General features: G+C 42.0%; 1 protein-coding gene across 1 annotated transcript in view; it reads right to left on the reverse strand.

The window, feature by feature from the left end:
* The window catches only part of SLX4IP (SLX4 interacting protein), a 229,269-nt gene that overhangs the window by 198,299 nt on the left and 5,246 nt on the right, over positions 1–25,724 (reverse strand). Inside the window, 1 exon segment of the mRNA XM_062202515.1 lies at positions 11,382–11,436. Coding sequence (XP_062058499.1) covers positions 11,382–11,408 — 27 coding nt within the window. The 5' untranslated portion in view covers positions 11,409–11,436.

The following is a 25,724-nucleotide window of genomic DNA, read 5'->3' on the forward strand; positions in this document are numbered from 1 at the left end:
CACTCTGTTCATTCACGTTTCTTTCTAGAAAGGAATAAAACATGAGGCTTTTGTGATTTACTCTATTAGGACATTTCCATTTTACTTTTGCTTAAAATATAGTAGAAATCAATACCTAGAACTCAATTTACATGAAAATAATTTCCTGAATCTTTTTGCAATGTGATACACAAAAGCAACCCAACAATTTTCCAAACAGCACTGATAACAAGTGTCACGTTCCCCTTCAGGTAAACTAAAAATTTAGGACATAGATTTAAGTGACTCACTGGGGCATGTTAGCAAGACAAAAGCCTACAGATTACACATTTCCTATTCAACTGTCACTTTCTCTGAAGTTTAAAGTGTTTCTCTTTACTTTTACTATAAAGGGGAAATTACTGTCAATTCTTGGGCACATTTCCCTTTTTGTGGTATTCAAAGGAATGCAAAGACTCAGGGTAACTGAGATCCGGAGCAGAACATAAGGCTATTTTAATTTAATCGCTACAGAGTGGAAAGAAAAACAAAGATAGGAAAGATCCAAGGAGTCTAAAAAATAAAATCAGCCCTGTCTTCCTAAATATTAGTCAAACTTCAAAACCTCTTTAGATTTAGAAAGTGACTCTGGCTTTTCTATACCACAGCATCTCTCCCACTCTCTCTTACTTACACACACACACACACACACACAAAGTGGACAACTATCAAACAGCAAAAGTAAAAGCTTGCAGCCTCCTAGAGAGGGTGGGAAGGAGGAGGAGGAGGGGGTCATTACACATTCCCTGTGGAAGACAAAGCCAGATCCACATTCCAGGGAAATCTGGCTGGTCTGAGCTTTTCCTTAAACACAGATTGGCCTGTCACTAAGCCAGGCTCCGTAATCTTCCCAGGCTGCCTCCACTAGGGAAGCCAGGAATCCCTTCTAATTAATCAAGCCCTACCAACAAAAATTTTCCCACCCACAATTAAGTGGACTGGGAGGAGGGGAAACAGCAGAGCAAGCTTTGCAGCCAAAAGAATTCTAGACTTTGGTGTCATACCTAACTAATCCAAGAAAACAGATGCAGGAAGTAAAGGAAATGATCTACACACAGACACTGACAATGAGACAGAAAACTTGCCCCAGACCCAAGTTGAAAATTTAAAACCATTAGATGTAATGATCACAGAGAATGGATCCTTCAGTTTTCCCAGGCAGACACCACGTACTCAACTCTTCAACAAAAATTTCTCGTACAGATTTATCTGTTTACTAAAGTTTACTACATTTTTGTGTTCATGTCTACTTCTTGCTTCTAAATGCAAATAGGCTTAGGGCCTTTGCCCTTGCTAATTTATTCCACCCTTGTAGTTAGTTTAACCCCAAAACTTCATTAAATGTTTATCCTGACAAGGTCCAAGAAAGTACCTAAGGATGCAGTGATTTACATGTGTGCTCTCCAAAGCATCTGCTACCAGCCACCTGTACTGAGTATTTGAAAAAAGGCTCATGGGAATTGAGATGTACTGCAGGAGATATATTTATACATAAATCAGTATACTTCATACTCTGTAGGCAATAAGGTCTTTATTGGAACTACTCAACTCTGCCACTGTAGCATGAAAGTAGCCACAAACAATATGTGAACAAATAAGAGTGCTGTGCTCCAATACAACTTCACTTAAAGAAACAAGCAGCTGCCATGCGGGCTGTAATATGCAGACATCTGATCTAGCCCTTTTCCCTTACCTAAAGAATTTACAACTTTGGAAATTTTAAAATTTTAAAAGAGTAGGGAAGGGTGCAAATCTTGGGTTTAAGAATGCTATGGAGCTCAAGCAAGGTCCATGCCTGCAGCACCACTTCTTCCAATGAAGACAAGAGTCACTGGAGTGCAGACATACATCCCTGCCAAACCTGTTGTGGTCCAGAAGTCAGATCCTGGAAACTACAGGGCCAGGGACTCTCTGGTCTCTTGCAAGACTGACATTTCCTGGAAATCTGGCCTGGGGGGTGGTTCTAAGAAGAAAGAGTTCAAGGCCAAGGCCACAGCAGTTAGAAAGGAAAAAAAAAAAAAAAAAAAAAAAAAACAAGCAAAGGCTCCCTAATATGTAGGAAGGTCAACAGACTTTTCTTCATCTGAAAAAGGGTAAGTTGTTTGCGTGCACAATTAATACCAAGCCAGGGAGTCTTAGAATAAATACTCCTGATCCAAACGGCAAGCTATTCAAAGTTCATCAGTTTTGTTATTTAGGAACCTGCGTTCTATCTTAGTATTTTCTCAATGCAGTCAAAAGTAGATGAATCTGTATGAAAAATGTACATAAATTAATTTCCTTTAAATTTTATTAACATCTTTGTTAGTGTTTAGACACAAAATGATATATCCAAAACAGGTTTCTTCTGCCCTATCCAACCCTGACCCTCCATCCACCAGGTACAGCCACACTGAAAACCTGGCTATTTGATCTGGTATTTACCATCATATTTCTAAATACTATATTTATACCACGATGTCTTATTATTTTCATTTTACATCCCATCCATAGAAAACGAGAACTTACACCCACATGTGTTTTTTGCCAGCCTTCCCAAACTTGGAGTTCACAGTATTATGAAATGTAATCTTCCTTCAAACTCTAGCCTTGTAGTGCATTACACTATGCTTACTTTCCTATCTTGCACAATCATTTCTTTACTCACAATGAAGGGCTGTATCACTTTTCTTTCACTTAGTTTATCATAAACCTTGAACTAAATCATTCCTAGGATCTCTGACAGGTCTAAGAAAACCTCCTCAATACATTTACAAAAACATGAGATATTTTATTCCCTTCACTTTTTGCTGATGACACCTTTCACGAAACCCTCTGTTCTGTCCCAATGGCACTGGTGGTTTCCAGGCCTAAGAGTACACAGAGTTCACCATGGGATTTGCTTAGGCCCTTACTTCTTGGATTCCTTTTTTGCTGGATCCCATATCCGATTGTTTCTGTATGTACTTCCCACGTTAGAATTCCACGTACGTCAGAAGGAATTTTTCTTCACACCGCATCTCTAAAAATGTCTCTACTGCACCACAATATGTGATTGAAGGTTGGGCGGGCTGTGAAGGTAAATTCCAAGTGTTCTGAAATTTCAGACAATATCCCTTAGTACAACTCTTTTTCGTTGACTTTGATGAGTACTTACTTATAGTCCTTCCAAATAGGAACACTGTGTCCTACACTTGTGGTAAATTTTGCTGTATTACTTCTTTTTTAGCATTCCTCGCCATCATTTTGATTTGTTTTGTTTTCCTTTCTAGAAGTCCACATTTTCATATCAAGACTAAATCTCTAATTCTCTTGTGTTTTCTTCCCTTTTTTAAAATCTGATCTCTTTTTGTTTTTCTTTCTGGGCTGTATTCTTTGATGGTCTTTCCACATTTTATTTTGGTTTTTATCATGTTTTCAATTTACAAAAGTTCTTTCCTATTCTCAAGAATTTCCCTCCATCATAATATCCCAATCTTGTTATAATATCTTCCTTTTTCTGGTCAGATGACACAAATTATGATATAGTCTTCCTTTGCTCCCAGGAATCTCTCTGACCTGAGTTTGTTCACTCACTTTATTCTCTTATTTTTATATTCCAAGTTTCCCTTGAATCTGTAATGATACTCTTGAGTCCATGCATAATTAAAACAATGAGATAATGACTGGACATTTTGCATTCATGGACAGAGCTTATTAACTGAAAGATTCTGGGAATCCAGCAGGAACCTATAGTTCAATCAGCAGATCTCAAATATAGGCTATGTTAATAAATAACAAACAAGGGCCAATGCTGTGGCATAGTGGTAAAGCCACTGCCTGTGGTGCTGCATCCCATATACAGGCCAGTTAAAGCCCCTGCAACTCCACTTCCTATCCAGCTTCCTGCTAATGCACTTGGGAAAGGAATGGAACCCAGATGAAACTCTTGGCTCCTGATTTCAGACTGGCCCAGCTCCAGCCACTGCAGCCATATGGACAGAAGATTGATCTCTCTCTCTCTCTCTCTGTCTCAACTCTGCCTTTCAAAGACATAAATCAATCTTAAAAAAAAACACTCTAACAAACAGATTTTAAGAGATACTGGTAGAGGAGAGCGGCAAGATGGCGGAATAGGAAGGGAGCACACTATTAGTCCGGGGGAGAGACACTTTAATAAAAGTGGAGATACTGCAGGGTCAAGGAAGAGTAGGGGAAGAAACAGCAGAGGAAACTCTTCCGGAACTAGTGATTCACAGTGGACCTGCGTGGAGAGCGTGGGAGCCCAAGTTCGGGACACCAGCGGCAGACTCAACACACCAGCGCTGGAACGCGAGGTGAGCCGAACCTCAATAGCCTGAGACACCAGCGGGCAAGCGGAAAGAGGAGACTAGAGGGAACGAGGCTTGAAACCCCGTGGCGAAAAGTTCACCAGGATAACTAGAAGAGAGAGAGGAAAAAAAAAAAAAGTGACCGATACGGACACAAGTTTCTCTCTCTCTGCTCACCTCTTAAAGGTGAACAAGACAAAGAGCAGGCGCCATTTTGGACATATGTCATAAGCAGGGCGAGCTCAGGTCTGCACCGGCCCTGAGCCTAGCAGAAAAACCTGACTCTGGGGGGAGGGGTGAAATAACAGGAGATTAGGATCTAACTTGGCAACCCAGTGGGAGACTGCAGGAGAATTGGAGCCCACACCGAGGGCAGCAGAGATTCCCAGTGTGGTCCTTGGGAAAGAGCTTCCAATCTCTGGCTCCTGTGGGTATATCATTTGCCTGCTAACTACCTCCAATTACGTTCAGCTGTGCAGAATTACTTCCCTTTTGAATCAAAAAAAGAAAGAGATTTACCACACCTAACCTGGGAGTGTCATCTTTGACACACCCTCAACCCTGAGGAACCAAACACAGCTCTAAGTCCACACTCATCTCAAGCCTCTAAGGCTCCACTGAAAGCAGACAGTCCACTTAATATAGAGCCATAGTGTAACAAGAAAAAACACCACAGTGAAGAAACCAAATATCTCCAACATGCCAAACAACAAACGCAAAAACCGAGGGAACAAGAACAAGGAAGACACTATGACGCCCCCAAATGAAAAAAGACACCCCAGTTCAAGATTATGAAGACGATGAGATCGAAGCAATGCAAGAAGCGGATCTCAAAAAATTGATAAGAACATTAAGAAGTTCTCAAAAACAAATTCTTGAGCTACAGAAATCCTTAATGGACAAGATAGAAAATCTCTCTCATGAAAATGAAATATTAAGGAGGAATCAAAATGAAATGAAACAACTAGTGGAACAAGAAACTGTGATAGTGACGAGAAATCATAATGAAATGAAGAATTCAATAGATCAAATGACAAACACATTAGAGAGCCTTAAAAACAGAATGGGTGAAGCAGAAGAGAGAATATCAGACTTAGAAGACAGAGAACAGGAAAGGAAACAGGCAAACCAAAGAAAAGAAGAAGAAATTAGAAATCTAAAAAATATTGTCGGGAATCTACAGGATACTATTAAAAAACCCAACATTCGGGTTCTAGGAGTTCCTGAAGGCATGGAGAGGGAGAAAGGATTAGAAGGCATTTTCAGTGAGATACTAGCAGAAAATTTCCCAGGTTTGGAGAAGGACAGAGGCATCTTAGTACAGGAAGCTTACAGAACCCCTAATAAACATGACCAAAAGAGATCCTCACCACGACACATTGTAATCAAACTCATCACAGTGAAACATAAAGAAAAGATCCTAAAAGGTGCAAGAGAGAAACGTCAGATTACTCTTAGAGGATCTCCAATTAGACTCACAGCTGACTTCTCATCAGAAACCCTACAAGCTAGAAGGGAATGGCGAGACATAGCCCAGGTACTAAGAGAGAAAAACTGCCAGCCCAGAATACTATATCCTGCAAAGCTCTCATTTGTGAATGAAGGTGAAATTAAGACTTTTCATAGCAAACAGAAACTGAAAGAATATGTTGCCACTCATCCTGCCCTGCAAAAGATGCTTAAAGATGTGTTACACACAGAAACATGGTCACCAATATGAAGGAAGGTAAAGGAAGGAAACCTCACAGCAGAAGATCACAGGAAGCTCAATTTCTCTTTGACATAGAATTAAACTCTGATGCTCTGTTAAAGCAATGTGTTAAAGTAATCTAATATGTTCTCTTGATGTCTGTTAAATTCTAATTGTTCAAAAACAGCTGAATTTTTATTAAGAGCTATGGGTTATTTAAATATGTGTTTATTTTCAAAGATTTGAATAATCACCTTATAACAATGATCAAATTTGGTCTATGTTATGTCATGATTTTAAGGAATCTTATTTCAACCAGATATTTTGGATTTTGAGCCTTCTTGGCATTCTTGACAGCCATTCAAAAAATCAAAGTTTCAAACAATCTGGTCTCTAAAATTTCCAGTAAATCCTGGACTTTGGTTTTTCCAGTTTGGGCCCAACTGAAAAAAATCGAAGGACCTACGTCTCTCATCTTATAGAGACACCAACTAATCAGGCTATTTGGATTATATTAGAAGGACTGTCAAGATGTGATGTGGTACCAAACTTTAAGTTTCTATAAGGGAAAATGCTATTAATACAAATGTTTGAGAATTAAAAAGTCTAATGATCTTGTGTTACTAGACATGATAGTTATCTTAATGAGAAAGCCCCAGAGGCCTAAAGGGTTAAATACTTGTAAAATCCTACAGGTGCTTTCAAAAATACTGTGAAGTAAGCAAGTGCCTCTTGTTGATTGATGAGTTTATAATTTTAAACATGGCGACTTAAAGTCTTTTGTCATCTACAGTTATATATGATTTGCTGCTCATAAAACTAATGCGTTGTTGGTTCTGTGTTTAGCTGTCCTCCTATAGGTTCCTATGGACTTTTCCCAGCCCCTTCTATTGTATTCAGTACTTTGGGATGGCTCTGTAAACTGCTGAAGCCAATAATGTATTAACAGTACCAACTGAGAGAAAGTATGGTTAACTGAGGTTACTAAAAACAAAAAGCAATTCAAATCAATTGGCAATCTACAAAAAGAGTTAAAGATTTTAAAAGCTATTAAAAAAAAACCCCCTTTCAGACCAAAGGGAAAGAAAGTTTTAAAGTGAGAATATAATTTTCCTCATGGGCATTGTCTACCTTAGAAAAACTACTACAGAACATGCCTGTGACTATAGACTTGCAGTTCAGGCCACCGAAGATTAGAGATGGGACACGGGCACTCCCTTGACTTGCATCCTCTGGTCTGCTTTAACACAAACCAGGAGGAAAAGAAAGCTAGACATCAGAAGCAATGGGTGGCAGGACTATTAATGGCTGATCTGTACAGTGATCTGCCCTCAAGGAGACCCAACAGGCCAGTCCACTGCAGTGGCTTTCAATGTGGTAAGCCTGGGCTTCAGCAGAAGTCAGCTTGTGAAGAACCCTGGCAGCTCTGCCAAGAGTTGCATCACTGGAAATGGAGCTGCCCTGGAGTCGAAGGATGCCCAGGTCAGAGCCACAGATCTTATTGGCTCTAAGCTGAAAAGCCCTTCACTCAGCCCAACTTCCAAAGTGACCACTGCAGCTGAGGGGATGGTCAAGTAGGGTCAGCAACATTGCAGGCAGAACTGTAAATTTCTTGTTAGAGATGCCCCCTGCTTTTACCTGGCCAGCTCTCCTCCCAGGCCAGCCAAGTAATGAAAGTCAACAGAGTGCCTTCCCCTAGGAGGTTCACACCTCCCTTAGGATATACCCCATGTGAAGAGATAGATAGGTCTGGGCCTCTTAACTTACAAGGCCTAAAGCCCAACAGATTATTATCAAGCCCCTTCTATCAGGTTCTATTTGCCTCTCAATCAGAAAACTTAATTGTAGCTTAGACAGCACCTTTCTTAGCTCCTCTAATAATGACTCTGTCCTTTGTTCTAGGCCCTGTCTAGTGCACTTGGGCCTCATTCCCTTGTAATCATAACCTCTACTCTACCACCAATGGCTCTATTCCCAACCTGTGTATACTGATGGTCCTCTTCCCCACTTAATGCTGTATAATTGTTCAAACCTGGTAAATGCCTCGCTTAGGATCATTGGTTACTATCCTCACTCTGTCTTTTATGACCTTGTCTAAATATGATCAGAGTCGGTAAACTCGGAAGGCTTCCATAACCTTGGCAACTCATGACGACAGCCTAGGATGGTTACTGGCGCCATAAACTAGAGTGTCAATTTGTTGGGTCAACAACAGGAGTCACTGTGCACTTGCTCCTCATGTGGGATCTCTGTCCTTAATGTGCTGTATATTTTGATTTAATGCTATAACTAGTACTCAAACAGTATGTTTCACTTTGTGTTTCTATGTGGGTGCAAACTGTTGAAATCTTTATACTAAATTGATCTTCTGTATATAAAGAGAATTGGAAATGAATCTTGATGCAAATGGAAGGGGAGAGGGAGAGGGGAGGGTTGCGGGTGGGAGGGAAGTTATGGGAGGGGGAAGCCATTGTAATCCATAAGCTGTACACTGGAAATTTATATTCATTAAATAAAAGTTAAAAAAAAAGGGGGGGGGGAGGAAAAAAAAAAAAGAGAGATACTGGTACAGACAAAAAGACACATCCCCATCCTGCCAGCTTGAAACTCATGGTGGAGGTAATTCCCTTGCCTGCCTTATTTAAAAGCTGGGGTCCAAGCCGTGTAGATATTATAAAATGGGACAATATAGGGGCACCGGTTCAAGCGCCGGCTGCTCTACTTCCAATCCAGCTCTCTGCTATGGCTTGGGAAAGCAGAGGAAGATGGCTCAAGACTTGGGCCCTGCATCCGTGTGGGAGACCCAGAAGAATCTCCTGGCTCCTGGCTTCGGATTGGCACAGTTCCAGCCATTAACAGCCATCTGAGGAGTGAACCAGCAGATGGAAGACCTCTCACTCACTCTCGCTCTGCCTCTGCCTCTCTGAAACTCTGCCTTTCCAATAAATAAATAAATCTTTTTAAAAAATGGAACAATATAGTAGCAGAATCTGCCACTTCTGTGTATATGGTTTAGAAGTCAGTAGATCTATCTTTGACATAATTTGAGGCCTGGGCTCCAAGCTTTGTGGTTGGGTAGTACTGTCCATCCTACTGGGCCACACACAGTTTCAAAAAGAAGCCCTGTCCATTTCTAAGCAGATAACCTGCAGAAGATCAGTCTTGAATAAGTTAATCTCACTCTTCTAGCATACCAGAAACCACGGTATGAGAGTATCCCACAAACTTAAAAAAAAAGGGGGGGGGGGTGGCCAGAAGAGAACGGGGAGAATTAGGAGAATATCTGAGAAAAAAAATGGTCAAAAATTTTCCAAAAGTGATAAAAGATTTGAGTCTTCAGATTAAAGATGTTCCCTGCATCCCAAGCTACACACACACACACACACACACAATCAAGTCTATGTCTAGAGATTTCATAGAAAAAAACTGTAGCATCCCAAGGAAAAAATGAAATCTTAACAGTGACCAGAGAGAAAACAGACAACTAAGAAAGGAATCACATCAGGCCAACAGTAGACTTCTGTGATAGTCTCCGGGGATGTACTCCCAAATTCCCTGTAAGCACATGCTAGAAGAAACCCTAGTCATACAGAGTAGCCATCTGGGCAAGATTTGAAGGACAAGTAACAGACCTATTTGAAATTCTAACCACGGTCAACATCAAATGCCAGCTACATGTGTGCCATCTTTAATGTTCTACCCAGATTGAGTCTCTAGATATTTGCCGCCCCAGCTAACATCAAAAGGGAAAATTAGGTACAGGTGTGTGACACAGTGGCTAAGATAATTCACATCCCATACTGGATACCTGGATTAGATCCCTGGCTCTGGTTCCTGATTCCATCGTCCTGTTAATGCAGACCCTGGGAGACAACAGCTGATGGGTCAAGTGGTTGAGTCCCTGCCACTGAAGTGGGAAACCTGGATTGAGTTTCTTACTCCTGGCTCCAGCCCCACCATGGGCATCTGAGGAGTGAAACAACAGAAAGGACCTTCCCCTACCCTCTTTCCATTTTACTCTCCGTCCTTTCTCTCTCTGCCTCTCAAATTTTTAATTCAAAAAAAAAAAAAAAAAAAAGGAGACATCAGGGGCCAGCGCTGCGGCACAGCGGTTTAACGCCCTGGCCTGAAGCGCCAGCATCCCATATGGGCGCCGGTTTAAGACCTGGCTGCTCCACTTCCCACCCAGCTCTCTGCTATGGCCTGGAATAGCAGAAGATGGCCCAAGTCCTTGGGCCCCTGCACTTGTGTGGGAGACCCAGAAGCTCTGGCTCCTGGCTTCAGATCGGCACAGCTCCAGCCGTTGCGGCCAATTGGGGAGTGAACCAGCAGATGGAAGACCTCTCTCTCCTCTGTGTAACTCTTTCAATTAAATAAAGGGGGGGGGGGGGGCGGGGAGGAGGAAATCATCCAGCTGAAAGTTTCTTGGTAACCTGCAAGATCATGAGATAATAAAATGACTGATATTTTAAATCACTAAGTTTTAAGGGGTTTTAAGTATTTACAGATAATGAAAGCATTCTCAGTAGAAACAGCAGATTTCTTTCTGGAGTAAGACCAAAATACTTACAGACAAACACTGAAAGTTCACCACTTACATACTCACAGAAATACATACAACATATTGACAAAAGAAATAACTCTAGGAAGTTAAATTTTTAAGTATTTTGGGAAACCTAAGTAAGCACTGATGTGGTTAAAAAAAAAGTGCAACATTAAATGTATCTAACCCAGTCAAGTAGCTACTGTAATTTATTTGTAGTTTTATGTGTTGAACATGTACTTGAGATAACAGGATACAGAAAATGTATGCTACAATAGCAAACATATACAAGTGCAAAAGCATCTTTAAGATCTTGTACTACCCTTTTATCAATTCTTCTCCTTGCCTTCCCCACCACCCCTCACACAGGGTTCCCCCATCCCTCCACACCTGAGGAGGTCTCAATCTTAGCCACCGAGGGAGAGACGAGATATTTTTAAGAGGAAAATTGAAGGCAGGCAAGAGGACTCTCCCCAAGCATACACAGTTGAGTATTTATTGTCTGTTTCTTTTACTTTGACCTTTTATCAGCTTTATCATCATCAGAAGTCATGCCACTGACATGCAGTGGGAATGGTAATTTCTAACACTAAAGACCAGGTTATAACCAAAAAACATCTTAAGACCTAAATAAGGGGTTCCTCACAACCTGATAATTTTCTCCTCCATCTCATTCTAAAACTACTAAATTTTCAGTGCATTTACTTAAAAATTTCAGAGTCCCAAATGTAAAGAACAGAAAGAGTAGAAAGTTCAGAACTTCAATTTCCAGTTAACATAGAACTCAGTAATATTAGAAAGTGGTTAATCATTTTAAAGAAAATTGTTAAGCATTACTTACTTTAACAGCAAATTTCTTAGATGCCATGGCTTACTGATTCCAGAGCAACATATACCTTTAAAAAAAGAAAAAAGAAAGCTATAATTAGGTACATCAAAATCTTTTTAGGTAGATATTATTAGATCATCAGAACAATACCAATTATTATTTTTGAGATGAAAGTTCACTTTTAATTGCTCTTAACCAAATACTACCTTGAATTAACACTTGAAAACTTCCCTCAAAGAAAAGCACAAGCCCAGATGCTCTTCCTGGTATATTATCAGATGATTAAGGGATTAATAACAATCCTCACAAACTATTTAAAACAGAAGCAGAAGAAAAATCTCTCAAATCATCCTAAGAGATCAGTATTATCTTGATACAGATACTAGGCAAAGGTAGCAAAAGAAAATTACATGGCATTACTCCTTATGAAGAACACAAAAATCTTCAACATACAAAAGGACTATATACCATGACCAAGTTAGAGTCATACCAGAAATGCAAGGGTGGTTTAACATCTGAAAATTATCAATATATCATGTAATATAATAAAGCACACATGATAATCTCAAATACAAAAAAGAAAAAAATTAATCCCACATTAAAAAAAATCCAACACAACAGAAATAGAAGGGAATCTCTCTAAACCTGATAAAAGGGATCTACGAAAAGTTCACAACCAAATCATACCCAATGGTGAAAGACAATGTTTTCTCCCCAAACATGAAGACAAGAGCGTCTGCTCTGCTATTTCTATTCAACTTGTGATCAGTGGCTATGGTAATGTACAGCCCAGTTTTAGGGTATTTTTATTTAATAAGGAAAACACATATTTCTGTGTCCTGAATTTCTTCAGTAATAGGGTTATTTGGCTTAGCAGTCAAGAAGTCACTTAAGACATCAGTGTCCCACGATCAGGGTAGCTGTGTTTGACATCTGGATCTGGCTCCTGACTCGAGTGTTTTGCTGATGCAAAGCTTGGGAGGCAGCAGTGAGGGCTAGCTGGGTCCCTGTCACCCACAAGGAAAATCTGGATTAAGTTCCCCATTGCCAGCTTTGCTCACAAGTTCAACCTGGGCCCAACCCCTGCTGTTATAGGCATTTGGTAAGTGGACCAGCAGAAAGGGGCCATCTGTCGCTGTCTGTGTGTCTCTATCTGCCCCATAAATTAATTGAAATAGAAATAAGTAACTCAAAATTACTGAAGAGACTAAAGACACATAAAACACCCGATATAATTATTTCTAAACACTAGCCTTCAATGCACATAATAATTCCCAATACTTGGTAAATGGGTGATTGTTTTTCTAAATATAATAATTTTTATGGTTTTTTAAATAATCTGATAAGATTCTAATTTTTAAAATGGAAAAAATCTTTATTAAATCTTTTTAATTGTTCATTTCCGTTCTCTGAACAATACATACAATTTAGAAAATTTTTAACATCAATCTTGGCAAGCTCTTTTAGACATAGGTGTACATGGGAAAAAAAAATGTACTTGGAGAGATGCACCAGCAGTAAAGTCAGCGCTTAGGAGGTCTGCATCCCACCATCAGAATGCCTCGTTCAAGTTACAGCTCCTTGACTTCCCATCCAGCTTCCTGCTGATGCATGCCACAGGAGGTCGCAGGTGATGGCTCAGCCCTGGCTGTTGTAGGCATTGGGGGAATGAATCAAAGAATGAAAGATCTCTGTCTCTCCCTACCTTTAAAACTAAATTGCAAATAAGTTTGTTAAAAAAAAAAAAAGCTCCTAGAAAAATCAGGATATGTATATGAAAATATTTATAGTTTGTCCTGAAAAACCTTACTTTAGATCATTAAAATTATATTGCTTATGTTTTATATTTTAAAATCAGCCTCCTTAAATATTTTTTAATCAGAGTTGAGTGATTTTACTAAGGGTTTAAGGAGTCCCCCAGTGGGGTACTTAAAGGGTACTCAAGTGGATCAGCTAGGAAGAGAATAAGGAGAAGACTTTGTCAGCAAGTACCCAACGAAGGTGAAGCACGTGTGATTTCATTTTGCTTAAATATGTACTGGTTTCGCTGCATGGCCTTCCTTTACTCAAGGACAGGCTGACCACACAGAAGTCCAGTGCAAGGTTTTCACACTATATCTGCCCTTGGATAGATTACAAGCCGTATTACAGTGAAGGTTACATTTTTAACACACAATAGAGTGTGTGTGAGTGTGTGAGTGTGTGTGTGTGTGTGTTGATTGGTTTCCTGCTTTCATCAGTAAAACAAGAATGGCTACATTTGCTTTATAATGTCTGGATTTTTCAGAGTACCATCAAAATCCGATCTCAAAAATACAATTTGTAAGAATACAGAACAGAAGGACATCTGTTTTCATAAAAAATGATATGGTCTGTTAAAGTAAATAAGCTATAAGGGAAAAAGGAAATGTATACTTCAAATATTTTAGTCTGTTTTTAACAACATGAGGCACTCTGCCTCAATGTTTATAATTTATAATTTGTGCACTTGTTTCTATAATATTTACAGACTCAAAAAGTCACAACTGTAGAGCTAAAAGAATCTTGCAGACCATCTACTCCCTTCCCGATTTCCCTAGCAAGACCTTACGGGACCAAGCCAGGGTCTCACAGTTGACAGCTCAGCCAAAGGCTGGCATATTTCTTGTCAGACCCACCGAGGACAAACTAGCACCATCTGTCCCCAAAGAACTGCCAAGACCGATGGCTAACTGGACCATCACAGCCTTAGACACCTCCCCTTGTCAAGTCCCCAACCAGAAGTGACTTCAAATAAAGCTGCATGAGTAGTGGTTCTCTGCTGCTACTCAAAGACAGAAAGAAACCCTCTATAAAGAAAATGTAGTTTGAGTTAATTTATCATTATGCTATGGAATATGGCACACAGCATATACAGAATAAAAGCAAATGAATTTTACCAAAATAAAGCTTATAACATATCTGTATAGTCAGTTGCCTAGATCTTGCACTTGCATTCTTGCTGAATCATTTCAGGTTTTTAAAAATCATCTTTCCTTTGGTTCACTGCAGCCTAAGTCACAGGTGCTGGGAGTGAATTAAATAGTGTACCAAATTCCAAAACTAATAGAACCACTTTGCTAAGCCCCAACCACAGAAGTCACACACTTGCCCAGGGTGGAAGGAGTACGTGCGCGTAGGTGAGCAACTCGCAGAGCAGCACCTAACACTAGAGGGTGCTCAAGAAATGTCTGCTGGATGAAATGTTTTAGATAATTGCAGCTAAAAGTCACTGACACATACACCATCTCTCTAGTTTGCTATTTTTAGGGAAATTTTCCAAAAAATGGAGTGCTTACCAGTATTCACAAAAATACCATATATTGAATATTTCTTTGGCATTCCAGATCAAAACTGCCATGCCTTCATACACCGCACAATGTCCCTCTGATCTGCTGGCTCCTACACGGAGCTTCTCCACCTTAGACCTGTGGAATCTTCTGTCTGCTCCTACAGACTTTCTATGCTCAATCAGTGCCTCCTCTAGCTTCCTTTCTTCTCACCACTCTTAAACTTAATCAGATAAGCCGGCGCCGTGGCTCACTAGGCTAATCCTCCGCCTAGCGGTGCTGGTACACCAGGTTCTAGTCCCGGTCGGGGTGCCGGATTCTGTCCCGGCTGCCCCTTTTCCAGGCCAGCTCTCTGCTGTGGCCAGGGAGTGCAGTGGAGGATGGCCCAAGTCCTTGGGCCCTGCACCCCATGGGAGACCAGGAGAAGCACCTGGCTCCTGCCTTTGGATCAGCGCGCCGGCAGCAGCGCACTGGCCACGGCGGCCATTGGAGGGTGAACCAACAGCAAAAGGAAGACCTTTCTCTCTTTCTCTCTCACTGTCCACTCTGCCTGTCAAAAAGTAAAACAAAAAAACAAAAACTTAATCAGATGGACCTAAAAAAACCTCATGGATTTGCACAGATTTCAGTGCAAATGCTTGGAGCTGAGGTCAGTGTTGTGGTGTACCAGGTTAAGCAACCACCTGCAATGTTAGTATCCCATTTGGGTACCGGTTCAAGTCCTGGCTACTCTACTGCAGATACAGATCCTTCCTAATGCAACATGCAGGACACTTGGATGGAGTTCCAGGCTCCTGGCTTCACCCGGGCCCAGATCTGACTGTTGGGGCCATTTAGGGAGTGAACCAATGGATGGACAGGATCACTTTCTGGAACTTTGCCTTTCAAATAAAATCTTTTAAAAAAAAGTTTTGAGCCATTTATTTTAGATAATAAAATGACTGTTACCTTTACTTCAGAATAAGGATTTCTAGAATGGTAAAACTGCTGAGTCATATTATAGTAACAAGTATCTGCTAGATTTGAGCCTCAGAAATTAGTCTTGCCTCAGAGAGGTTGCACAGATCAATCTCTAAAGTCTTTTCTATTTCTGTTATTTATTTTCACTTACTTTTATATTTGAAAGCCAGAGAGAGAAAGAGATCAAGCCCACTTACCACGCATAAGCTGATTCACTCCCCAGAAATGACACCTGGGCTAGAAAAACACAGTGCCAGTCTCCCAGGCATGTGATGTGAATCCTATTACTTGAGCCATCACCACTGTCTCCCATGGTCTGCATTAACAGGAGGCTGGACTCAGGAGCCAAAGCCAGGTATTGAACTCAGTTACTCTGATAATGGACACGGGTGCCTCAACTATTAGTCTAAATGACCATCCCTCTTCCATTCTTCCACTTCCAAAGCTCTACAATCCAAAAGCAGTTCAAGCAAAAATGAATAAATAAATAAAAATGCCAGTTTATGAATACTTACAAAGAATGGAAGAGGGAAATCACCCACAACTCATTGTAAGGAGCCCGGAGAGCAAAATCAGATAAAAGCAGTGTAAGAAAAGAAAACTTCAGTCAATTCTATACATGAATACAGAGGTAACAATTCTAAACAAATACAAGTAATCTGAATGTAGCAACCCACTTAAAGAAAACAACCAACCAAACATCAGAACCTAGTTAGGTATATGAGTACAAGGTCAGTCTAACACTAGAAAAATCCCAGCTGCTCCACTTCCAATCCAGCTCTCTGCTATGGCCTAGAAAAGCAGTGAAGGATGGCCCAAGTCCTTGGGCCCCTGCACCCACATGGGAGACCTGGAAGAAGCTCCTGGCTTCGGATCAGCACAGCTCCAGCCGTTGAGGCCATCTGGGGAGTGAACCATCGGATGGAAGACCCCTCTCTCTCTCTGCCTCTATATCTCTCTGTGCAACTCTTTCAAATAAATAAAACTTTAAAAAAAAAAACCCTAATTTCTTTGAAACAGGTAGAAAATGTAGAACTGAAAATATAAAGTAGCACCCCATAAGTAAGAAATGTCTAGAAATAAAGAGATGTGTACGAGACATCCTCACATTGATTTATTACCTTAATGCAATTCCAACAACAACCTTGAACCTGAGGAAGAGCAAAAAGGACGAAACTCTTCTAGGAGAGAAGGGAAATAAAGGAGGGAAAGCGTGTTGTCTTAGTAGATTCAGGAAAACTACTACAATGCCGTGGAAAATAGATAAATGAACCAGCAAAGGAGTAGACAAACAGGCTGAAAGCTCCATCTACACACACCAGAAACAAATCCATGAATTTATGGAAATGATGTGACGGGCATTGCATTGTAAATTAGGGAGAAACAAAAAGACTATTCATTCAATAAACTGTGTTCAAATAACTGCCTACATCCATTTGGGGAAAAAATGAAATTGGGCCATAATTTACACAATACACAGAAATCAATTACTGATGGTTTAAAAACTCAAATGTGAAAAAGTAAAACCTTTCAGAGAATATTTTTATGAACTCAGATTAAGAAAGTGTTTTTTAAGCAGATACAAAAAGTATAAACCATAAAGAAAAAGAATGGCATATTTCATATTAAAATTAAAACTTTTCTAGAAAATGGGAGAAAATATTTGCAATCCACATATCCAACAAAAGATTTATATCTAGAATACATAAAGAACTCCCACAACTCAAGTTAGGGGCCAGAGTGATGGCACAGTGGGTTGAGCTGCTGCTTGGGATGTGGCATCCCTTATCAGAACTCAGGTTCAAGTCCTGGGTGTTCCACTTCTGATCCTGCTCTGGGCTAATGTGCTTGGTAGGGCAGCATAAGATGGCCCAAGTACTTGAGCCCGGGGCACCCATGTAAGACACTATGGTGGCCATTCCGGATCCAGGATGGAGATTCTGGACCCAAGCACCCATGAGACAGGCCAGGATGCAAATTCAGCCCAGCCTAACTCTGGCTGTTGCAGCATGAGAAGGTGAACCAGTGGATGGAAGATAGCTCTGTCTCTCCCTCTTCCTTGCATATAAATAAATAAGTTTAAAGGGGTCGGCGCTGTGGCGCAGCGGGTTGAAGCTCTGACCTGAAGTGCCAGCATCCCATATGGGCACCAGTTCTAGTCCTGGCTGCTGCTCTTCTGATCCAGCTCTTTGCTATGGCCTGGGAAAGCAGTAGCAGATGGCCTAGGTCCTCGGGCCCCTGCACCCAAGTGGGAAACCTGGAAGAAGCTCCTGGCCCCCAGCTTCAGATCAGCACAGCTCTGGCCGTTGCAGCCATCTGGGGAGTGAACCAGCAGATGAAAGACCTCTCTCTTTCTCTATGTCTCTCTGTAACTCTTCCAAATAAATAAATCTTAAAAAATAAATATAAAAAAGTCAATATCAACAAAATACTCACAATCTAATCATGAGCAAAAGCCATGAACAGCTATTTCACCAAACAGAATATACAAATGGCAAATGAGCACATGAAAAGATACTCAACATTCTTATCCAATAGAGAAATGCAAAATAAAACCATGATAAGATATGCACCTACCAGAAGGCAAATAACAAATAGCAAAAACACCATATGCCGATGAGGATGTGGCCAGAACAAATATCGTGTACTGGTGGGATTGTAAAAGTGTGCTGCATGCACTCCAGACAAAATGATTGCCACTTTTGTAGGAATCTAAGCACACAGTTACCACACAACCCCAAGACCACACTCCTGAGAAGTTATCCCAGAGATAGAAACCTGTATACAAATTCTACCAGCCCAAAACTGGAAACAATCCAGCTACCTTTCAGTGGGTGAATGGTTAAACAAACCACAGTAGTTCATACGATGGGCTATTACTCAGAAAGGAGAAGGGATGAACAAATTCACAAGAATTTGGATGTACCTCAAGGAAGTTATGCTGAAAGGAGAAAGCCAATATCAAAAGTATATGTAGAGGGGTCATTGCTGTGGCGCAGCCTGCAGTGCCGGCATCCTATATGGGTGCCGCTTCGAGTCCTGGCTGCTCCTCTTCCAATTCAGCTCTCTGCCATGGTCTGCAAAAGCAGTGGAAGTGGCCTGAGTCCTTGGGCCCCTGCACCTGAGTGAGAGACCCAGAAGCAGCTCCTGGCTCTTAGCTTCCAATCAGCTCAGCTCCAGCCATTGTGGCCATTTGGGGAGTGAACCAGCAGATGGAAGATGTCTGTCTGTCTCTCTCTCTCTCCCCCTCTGTCTCTAACTCTGCCTCTCAAATAAATAAAATCTTCAAAATATAAAAATAAAAATAAAACAAGTGGAGGGACTGAAACTTGAACCAGGAAAGCAGATATGTGATGCGAGCATCCCTCTGCTGCTCTTTCAAATAAATACATGTCTTTTAAAAAAGAAGAAGAAAGAAATAATATAGAGATGGGAAACAGACTAGTGGTTGCCAGAGGTTAGGGATGCAGAAGCTGGTGGTGTGGCTGTAAGGATGCAGGAAGGAACAAGTGGCAACAGGACAGTTCCATATACAGATTGTGCAGTCAGTGCTACGAATAAACGCATGTGAAAAAACCCACACAAAACTAACCGAATGCATGTGAAATTGGCTAAATCTGGGGCACGCGATGTGGCATACTGGGTAAAGCCTGCCTGTGGTGCCAGCATCCCATATGGGTACCGGTTTGAGTCCTGGCTGCTCCACTTCCAGTCCAGCTCCCTGCTAATGCACCTGGGAATGCAGCAGAGAATGGCCCAAGTGCTTGGGCCCCTGCACCCACATGGGAGACCCCGAAGAAGCTCCTGGCTTCGGTCTGGCCCATCTCTGGCCGATGCGAAGATTCTGTCTCTCCCCCTTCTCTCTCTGTAACTCTGCTTTTCAAATAAATACTGTCTCTTTTTAATGAAAGGGCTTTTTAAAGATTTTTTTTTTTTTTTGAAAGGCAGAGTTACAGAGAGAGGGAGGGAGAGATGGAGAGAGAATATTCCATACACTGATTCACTCCCCAAATGGCCACAACAGCCAGAGATGGGCCAGACTGAAGCTAGGAGCCAAGAGCTTCTTCCAGGTCTCCCACGCAGGTGCAGGGGCCCAAGTACATGGGCCATTCTCTTCTGCTTTCCCAGGCTCATTAGCAGAGAACTTGTCAGGAAATGGAGCAGCTGGGACTTGAACAAGCACCCATATGCAATGCCAGTGCTGACGGCTGTGGTGTAGTGGAATAAGGGATAAGTGCCAGCCCCTAAATAATAAATCCTAAAAAAAAAAAAAAAAAAAAAAAAAAAAAAAAGCTAAGTCAAATCTAATAAACTCTATACATTGGGGGCCAGCATTGTGGCGCAGCAGGTTGAACCACCAGCTGTAATGCCGGCATCCTAATATGGTTCCCAGTTTGAGTACAGGCTGCTCCACTTCTCACACAGCTTCTAGCTGGTGCACCTGGGAAGGCAGCAGAAGACGGCCCAAATGCCTGGGCTCTTGCCAACCACGTAGCAGATCTGAAGCTCCTGACTTTGGCCTGACCCAGCCCCAGCCGCTGCAATCTTTTGGAGAGTGAATCACCAGATAGAAGACTTTTCTCTGTCTCTCCTTTTCTCTCCATAACTCTGCCTTTCAAATAAATAAATCTTAAGAAAAAAAAAAAAAACCTATAGCCTAAACCAATGTAGATTTTGTTTTTATATTTGTGTTATAGTTATGTAAGATGTTACCACTGGGGCTGTGGCGTAGTGGATAAAGCCGCTGCCTGCGGCGCTGGCATTCCATATGGGCGCCAGTTCAAATCCCGGCTGCTCCACTTCCAATCCAGCTCTCTGCTATGGCCTGGGAAAGCAGTAGAAGATGGCCCAAGTCCTTGGACCCCTGCACCCATGTGGGAGACCCAAAGAAGCTCCCAACTCCTGGCTTCGGATCAACGCAGCTCCGGCCGTTGCGGCCATCTGGGGAGTGAACCAGCAGATGGAAGACCCCCCCCCCCGCCTCTCTCTCTCTCTCTGTAACTCTTTCAAATAAATAAATTAATCTTTAAAACAAACAAAATTGTACATTTAAAAAAAAAAAACCAGAAAAATGTTACCACTGAGGGAAACTGAGTGAAAGCACACAGGAACTCCCTGTATGTTGTTTGCAACTTCCTGTGAATCTTTAATTACTTCAAAATAAAAAGTTTTTAAAAGTTATAATCTGTTTATCAAAATACACCATTAAGAAATGAGGAGGAGGAGAGTCTTGAGTTGGGAAGAGACATTTGAAAAGCATATAACCAGCAAAGGATGAGTACCCAAAATAAAACAATCCAAGAGAAAAATGGGCAGAGGTGGTTTCCAGAGAAGAGCGGGCCTGTCTCCCAGCAAGTCCCTGCAGGTCTGGAAGGCAGAAGGCAGTGGAGGGGGAGCAATTCCCGATCCCTGCTGTCATTGATGGCTTAGCAACTACCAGGCAACATCCAATCAGGAATCACTTATCTTCTCTGGGAAGATAAGGGACATGTCCTCAAGAACTCTTTTATACAATTTGAGAAGTGTGATGTCCCAATGCAGAACTATTTGCCAGGGAATCCGTGGACAGCACACGGCTCTCTTCTCTTACTGCAGGCACACAGCCTGTCTCCTGAAACAGAACAGATGAGTCACAGATGGTTCCATCTGCTTCCCACGGGCAGGAAAAATCATTACATGGTGTTATGGTCTGAATGTGGATGTCCCCTCCAAAATTCTCATGTTGAAACCTAATACTCAAAATGACAGTGTTTAGAAGTGGAGCCTTTGGGACATGCAGTGTCATGAATAAGGTCAGTGTCCTTACAAAGGAGGCTCAAGTTGGGGGCCAGTGTTGTGGCATACAGGGGAAAGCCACTGCCTGTGATGCTGGCATCCCCTATGGGCACCGGTTCACATCCCGGCTGCTCCACTTTTGATCCAAATCCCTGCTAATGGCCTGGGAAAAGCAGCAGAAGATGGACCAAATGCTTGACCCCCTGCCACTGATGTGTAAGACCTGGATAAAACTCCTGGCTTCGACTTGGCTTATCCCTGGCCATTGCAGCCATTTGGGGAGTGAACCAGCAAATGGAAGCTCTCTCTCTCTACCTCCCTGGAACTCTTTCAAAATAAGTAAATATTAAAAAAAAAAAAAAGAGGCTCAATTGAACTCCCCCAAGAGGGAGCCATCTTTGGAGCAGAGAGTGAACCCTCACCAGACTCTGAAGCTGCTAGCCCCTTGACCCTGGACTTGCCAACCACTAAAATTATGACCAACAAATTACCATTGGTTACAAATTACCCAGTCTAAGGTATTTTGTTATAGCAGCCCAAAGAGACTAGGGCACATGGTGATGCCAGAAGATCCCAACCCAAAAGAGAAACTTATCCTGAGGGTTTCCAACAACCATATCCTCTACAAGCACCTCCCATCTCCATCCTTACCTTTCTATATCCCAAAAACAATCACTACAGGTATCTGAACAGGAATCCCCTACTCAAGACTCTTCCCTGGGACTTACCACAGCTTCCCTCCACCTGTGCCAAGGCCCACACCTCCATCTCATGGTGCAGGCAACTTCACATCTATTATGGACCATAATCAGCTCCTGGCAGATGCCCTTGAACACGCAGTTCTAGCTCTCCATACTCTGCCCATGCATGCTGCTTTATGGAATGCCCCCTTTGTCCAAATGGGAGTTTTCCCTAAAACTCAACTCAGATAACACCGGTTGCTTGGATCCTGCACAAATCTCTAGATTGACTCACTCCCACTCTGGGCCATATCTGCACCACTTCCACTCTGACGCTTAGCTCACTGAATTCCTCATAACTCAGGTCCTCAGTATCTCTCCTCTGCCTAAAAGTAAGCTTCCTGGCGTCAGAGTCCATTCCTGTCCACTTTAATACTGATGCTTGGCATAGGTGTGCAACAAAAGTTCTCTTGAATCTACCAATGTTATCAATGTAATGGCCAAAAGATCAGAGGAATGGTTAAAACCATAAAGGTGAGTTTTTTCAGTGCGTAAATTTTGGGGGTGATGGCTTCAAAATACTGACATGCTAATATTTATCTGAATGCAAAAAGATACTATTAGCCTCTGTTTAAATCTGGGTATGTTGAGGCTTTTCTAAACTTTTGTTTGCTGACCACTGAAAACCAAATGTACACGCACACACACACACACACAGAGAAAGCAATGATGCATCTTTAAAAAATTACTTTCTGGGGTGTGTGTTTGGCACAGCAGTAAAGACACTGTTTGGGACACCCATATCCATGTCTGAATGCCTGGTTCAAGTTTTGGCACTTCTGCTGCCAATCCACCTTCCTGCTAACATGCTCCCTGGGAGGCAGCCAACGATGGCTGGGGGGGGGGGGGTACCTGAGTTCCTACAACCCCCATGGGAGTCTTGGATGGAGTTCTGGGATCCACACTTGTTGCAGGCATTTGGAGAGTGAACCAGCAAATGGATCTCTACCCACCTCTCAAACAAAATGGAAATAAATTTTTTAAAATATTTATATTTATTTGGAAGGCAGAGTTATAGATACAGTTACAGAGACAGAGAGAGACAGAAAGAGAGGTCCTCCATCTGCTGGTTCATTCCCCAGATGGTCACAACAGCCGGAGCTGGGCTGATCCAAAGTCAGGAACCAGGAACTTCCTCTGGGTTTCCCATGTGGGTGCAGGGGCCCAAGGACTTGGGCCATCTTCCACTGCCTTTCCAGAACACAGCAGAGCTGGATCGGAAGTGGAGCAGCCAGGACTCAAACCAGCACCCATATGGGATGCTGGCACTGAAGGCGGCAGCTTTACTTGCTACGCCATGGTGCCGACCCCTAAATAAATAAATTTTCTATAATTAATTTCCTAGGCCCTCAAAGTTGCTTTCAGGAGAGCAGGGTTTAAAGCATAAATGGTAGAACATCTTTGCCACCAGAGTTGTTAGTTGAAGTCTAAATTCAGTGTCATTTTTATTTTGTTGCTTGTTTTTAAGAAGTTTAATACAATCTCCCAAAGATTAACTTTCCAAGTGTCTGAAAGCATGCAATTTACCAAAGCACACTGAGGAACTAAAATATACTATAAATCTCACAAAAAACGTCTCATCCTCTGTACTGCATCCGAGTCCACCTCCCCTGGCCTGGATGTGGACATTCTATCACGAAGAGGAGACTTCGACAGTGCATGACCCCACCAAATACGCGAGCATGTGTGTCTTCAGTGGGGAGGGAAAAGCCCTAAGACCCTTCAGAAAATTAATTTTAGGAGAGAAGTAGATTAAAAAATATCACATGATTGTCCTGTCATTTCAATACACAGCAGAGATAAACTCTAATAAAGAAAGTCAGTGACCTTGTAGATTATTCTGTGGGAAAATCTAAGGCATTCTGAAATTCCATTTGTCTTCCTTTTAGGGCTGCTGACCTATGTCACAAGTGAAAGCAACTACTACGATTAAAAAGGCCAGGAAATAACTAAGCTTCTAATCTCTGGATTTCCAATTTCATCCAGAAAATTATTATTTGTCTATCATCTTAAAAAACTTTCATCAGCTGTGGGAGCAGAAATAGAAAACAACAAAGGTCCTAGAACTTCTGAACTTACAACTATAATTCAATAATGAGAAATAATTTCACTGTTTCTCATCCTATAGCACCCACTAATTTTTTTCACCGAAAACCCCAACAACAAAGAATCACACAAACTTTAACAAGAAATCAAGGGAAAAATGACAAGTGAACAGAGATCTTACTGGTGACAACCCAGATAAAGTTTGAAAAGGCAACATCAGCACAGAAAAGAATCAGCTTTTCCTATTAGTCATAAGATAATTTAGAATGTCGAATTCCACTTGTAAAACAACACAAAGACCAGTGCTGTGGCATATAGGGTAAAGCCACCCCCTGCAGTGCTAGCATTCCCATATGAGCGCCTACTCTACTTCCAATCCAGCTCTCTGCTATGGCCTGGGAAAGCAGTAGAAGATAACCCAAGTGCTAGGGACCCTGCACCCACAGGGGAGACGGGGAAGAACCTCCTGGCTCTTTGCTTTGGACTGACTCAGCTCTGGCCATTGTAGCCATCTGGGGAGTGAACCGGCAGATGGAAGACCTCTCTGCCTGCCTGCCTCTGCCTCTCTGTAACTATCTTTCAAATAAATAAATCTTAAAAAAAATCACAAAGCAAAACAAGCTCCAACACAGGAAAAAAGTGACAAAACATCAGGCCTTTTCTTTTGTCATTAAAAGTAGTTCAAATATTGAAATCATTGACCAAGATTAATTCCACAGAACATTCCTGACCTTTTAGTCGCTCTGCCTTCAATCCAGTCAGGGGACCACTGATCCGAGCCTCTCCTTCCTGCTATGCCCACAGCAAATCCTTGCCAGGCACTGCAGGGATGCTTCACTAACAGGCAACATCCAATTTTTATTTCATTTCACACCTTATCAAAGACAGACACAGGCATCCCCATGTGGTGCTGTCATGTCCTCAAGTTCCAGTCAAACGCATCCCTTCTAAACCCGCCCGTTCATGCGACCTCAGACAAGCTATTCAATTCCTCTAAATCTCTGGCTTTCTTACTTATGAATTGGGATAGAGTAACAGTTTCTCACAGCTCCTGTGAGGACGGCATGAGATCTGATGCGTGTTCACTCGGCCCAGTGGCTGACACCCAGCAGGTGCTTTGTGAATCAGAGTCCTTACAACCACAGAGGGGACAGTAGACAGCGCATCATCAATCCACTTTGATTTATTTATTTTTTTATGATTTGACAGGTAGAGTTAGACAGTGAGAGAGAGAGACAGAGACACAGGTCTTCCTTCCGTTGGTTCACCCCCCAAATAGCCGCTATTGCCGGCGCTGTGCCGATCCGCAGCCAGGAGCCAGGTAGTTCTTCCTGGTCTCCCATGCGGGTGCAGGAGCCCAAGCACTTGGGCCATCCTCCACTGCACTCCTGGGCCACAGCAGAGAGCTGGACTGGAAGAGGAGCAACCGGGACTAGAACCCGGTGTCCACATGGGATGCCAGCGCTGCAGGCAGAGGATTAACCAAGTGAGCCACAGTGCCAGCCCCGATTTATTTATTTATTTAT

The sequence above is a fragment of the Lepus europaeus genome, chromosome 10 (genome assembly GCF_033115175.1).
Source record: "Lepus europaeus isolate LE1 chromosome 10, mLepTim1.pri, whole genome shotgun sequence".
NCBI classification, from domain to species: domain Eukaryota; kingdom Metazoa; phylum Chordata; class Mammalia; order Lagomorpha; family Leporidae; genus Lepus; species Lepus europaeus.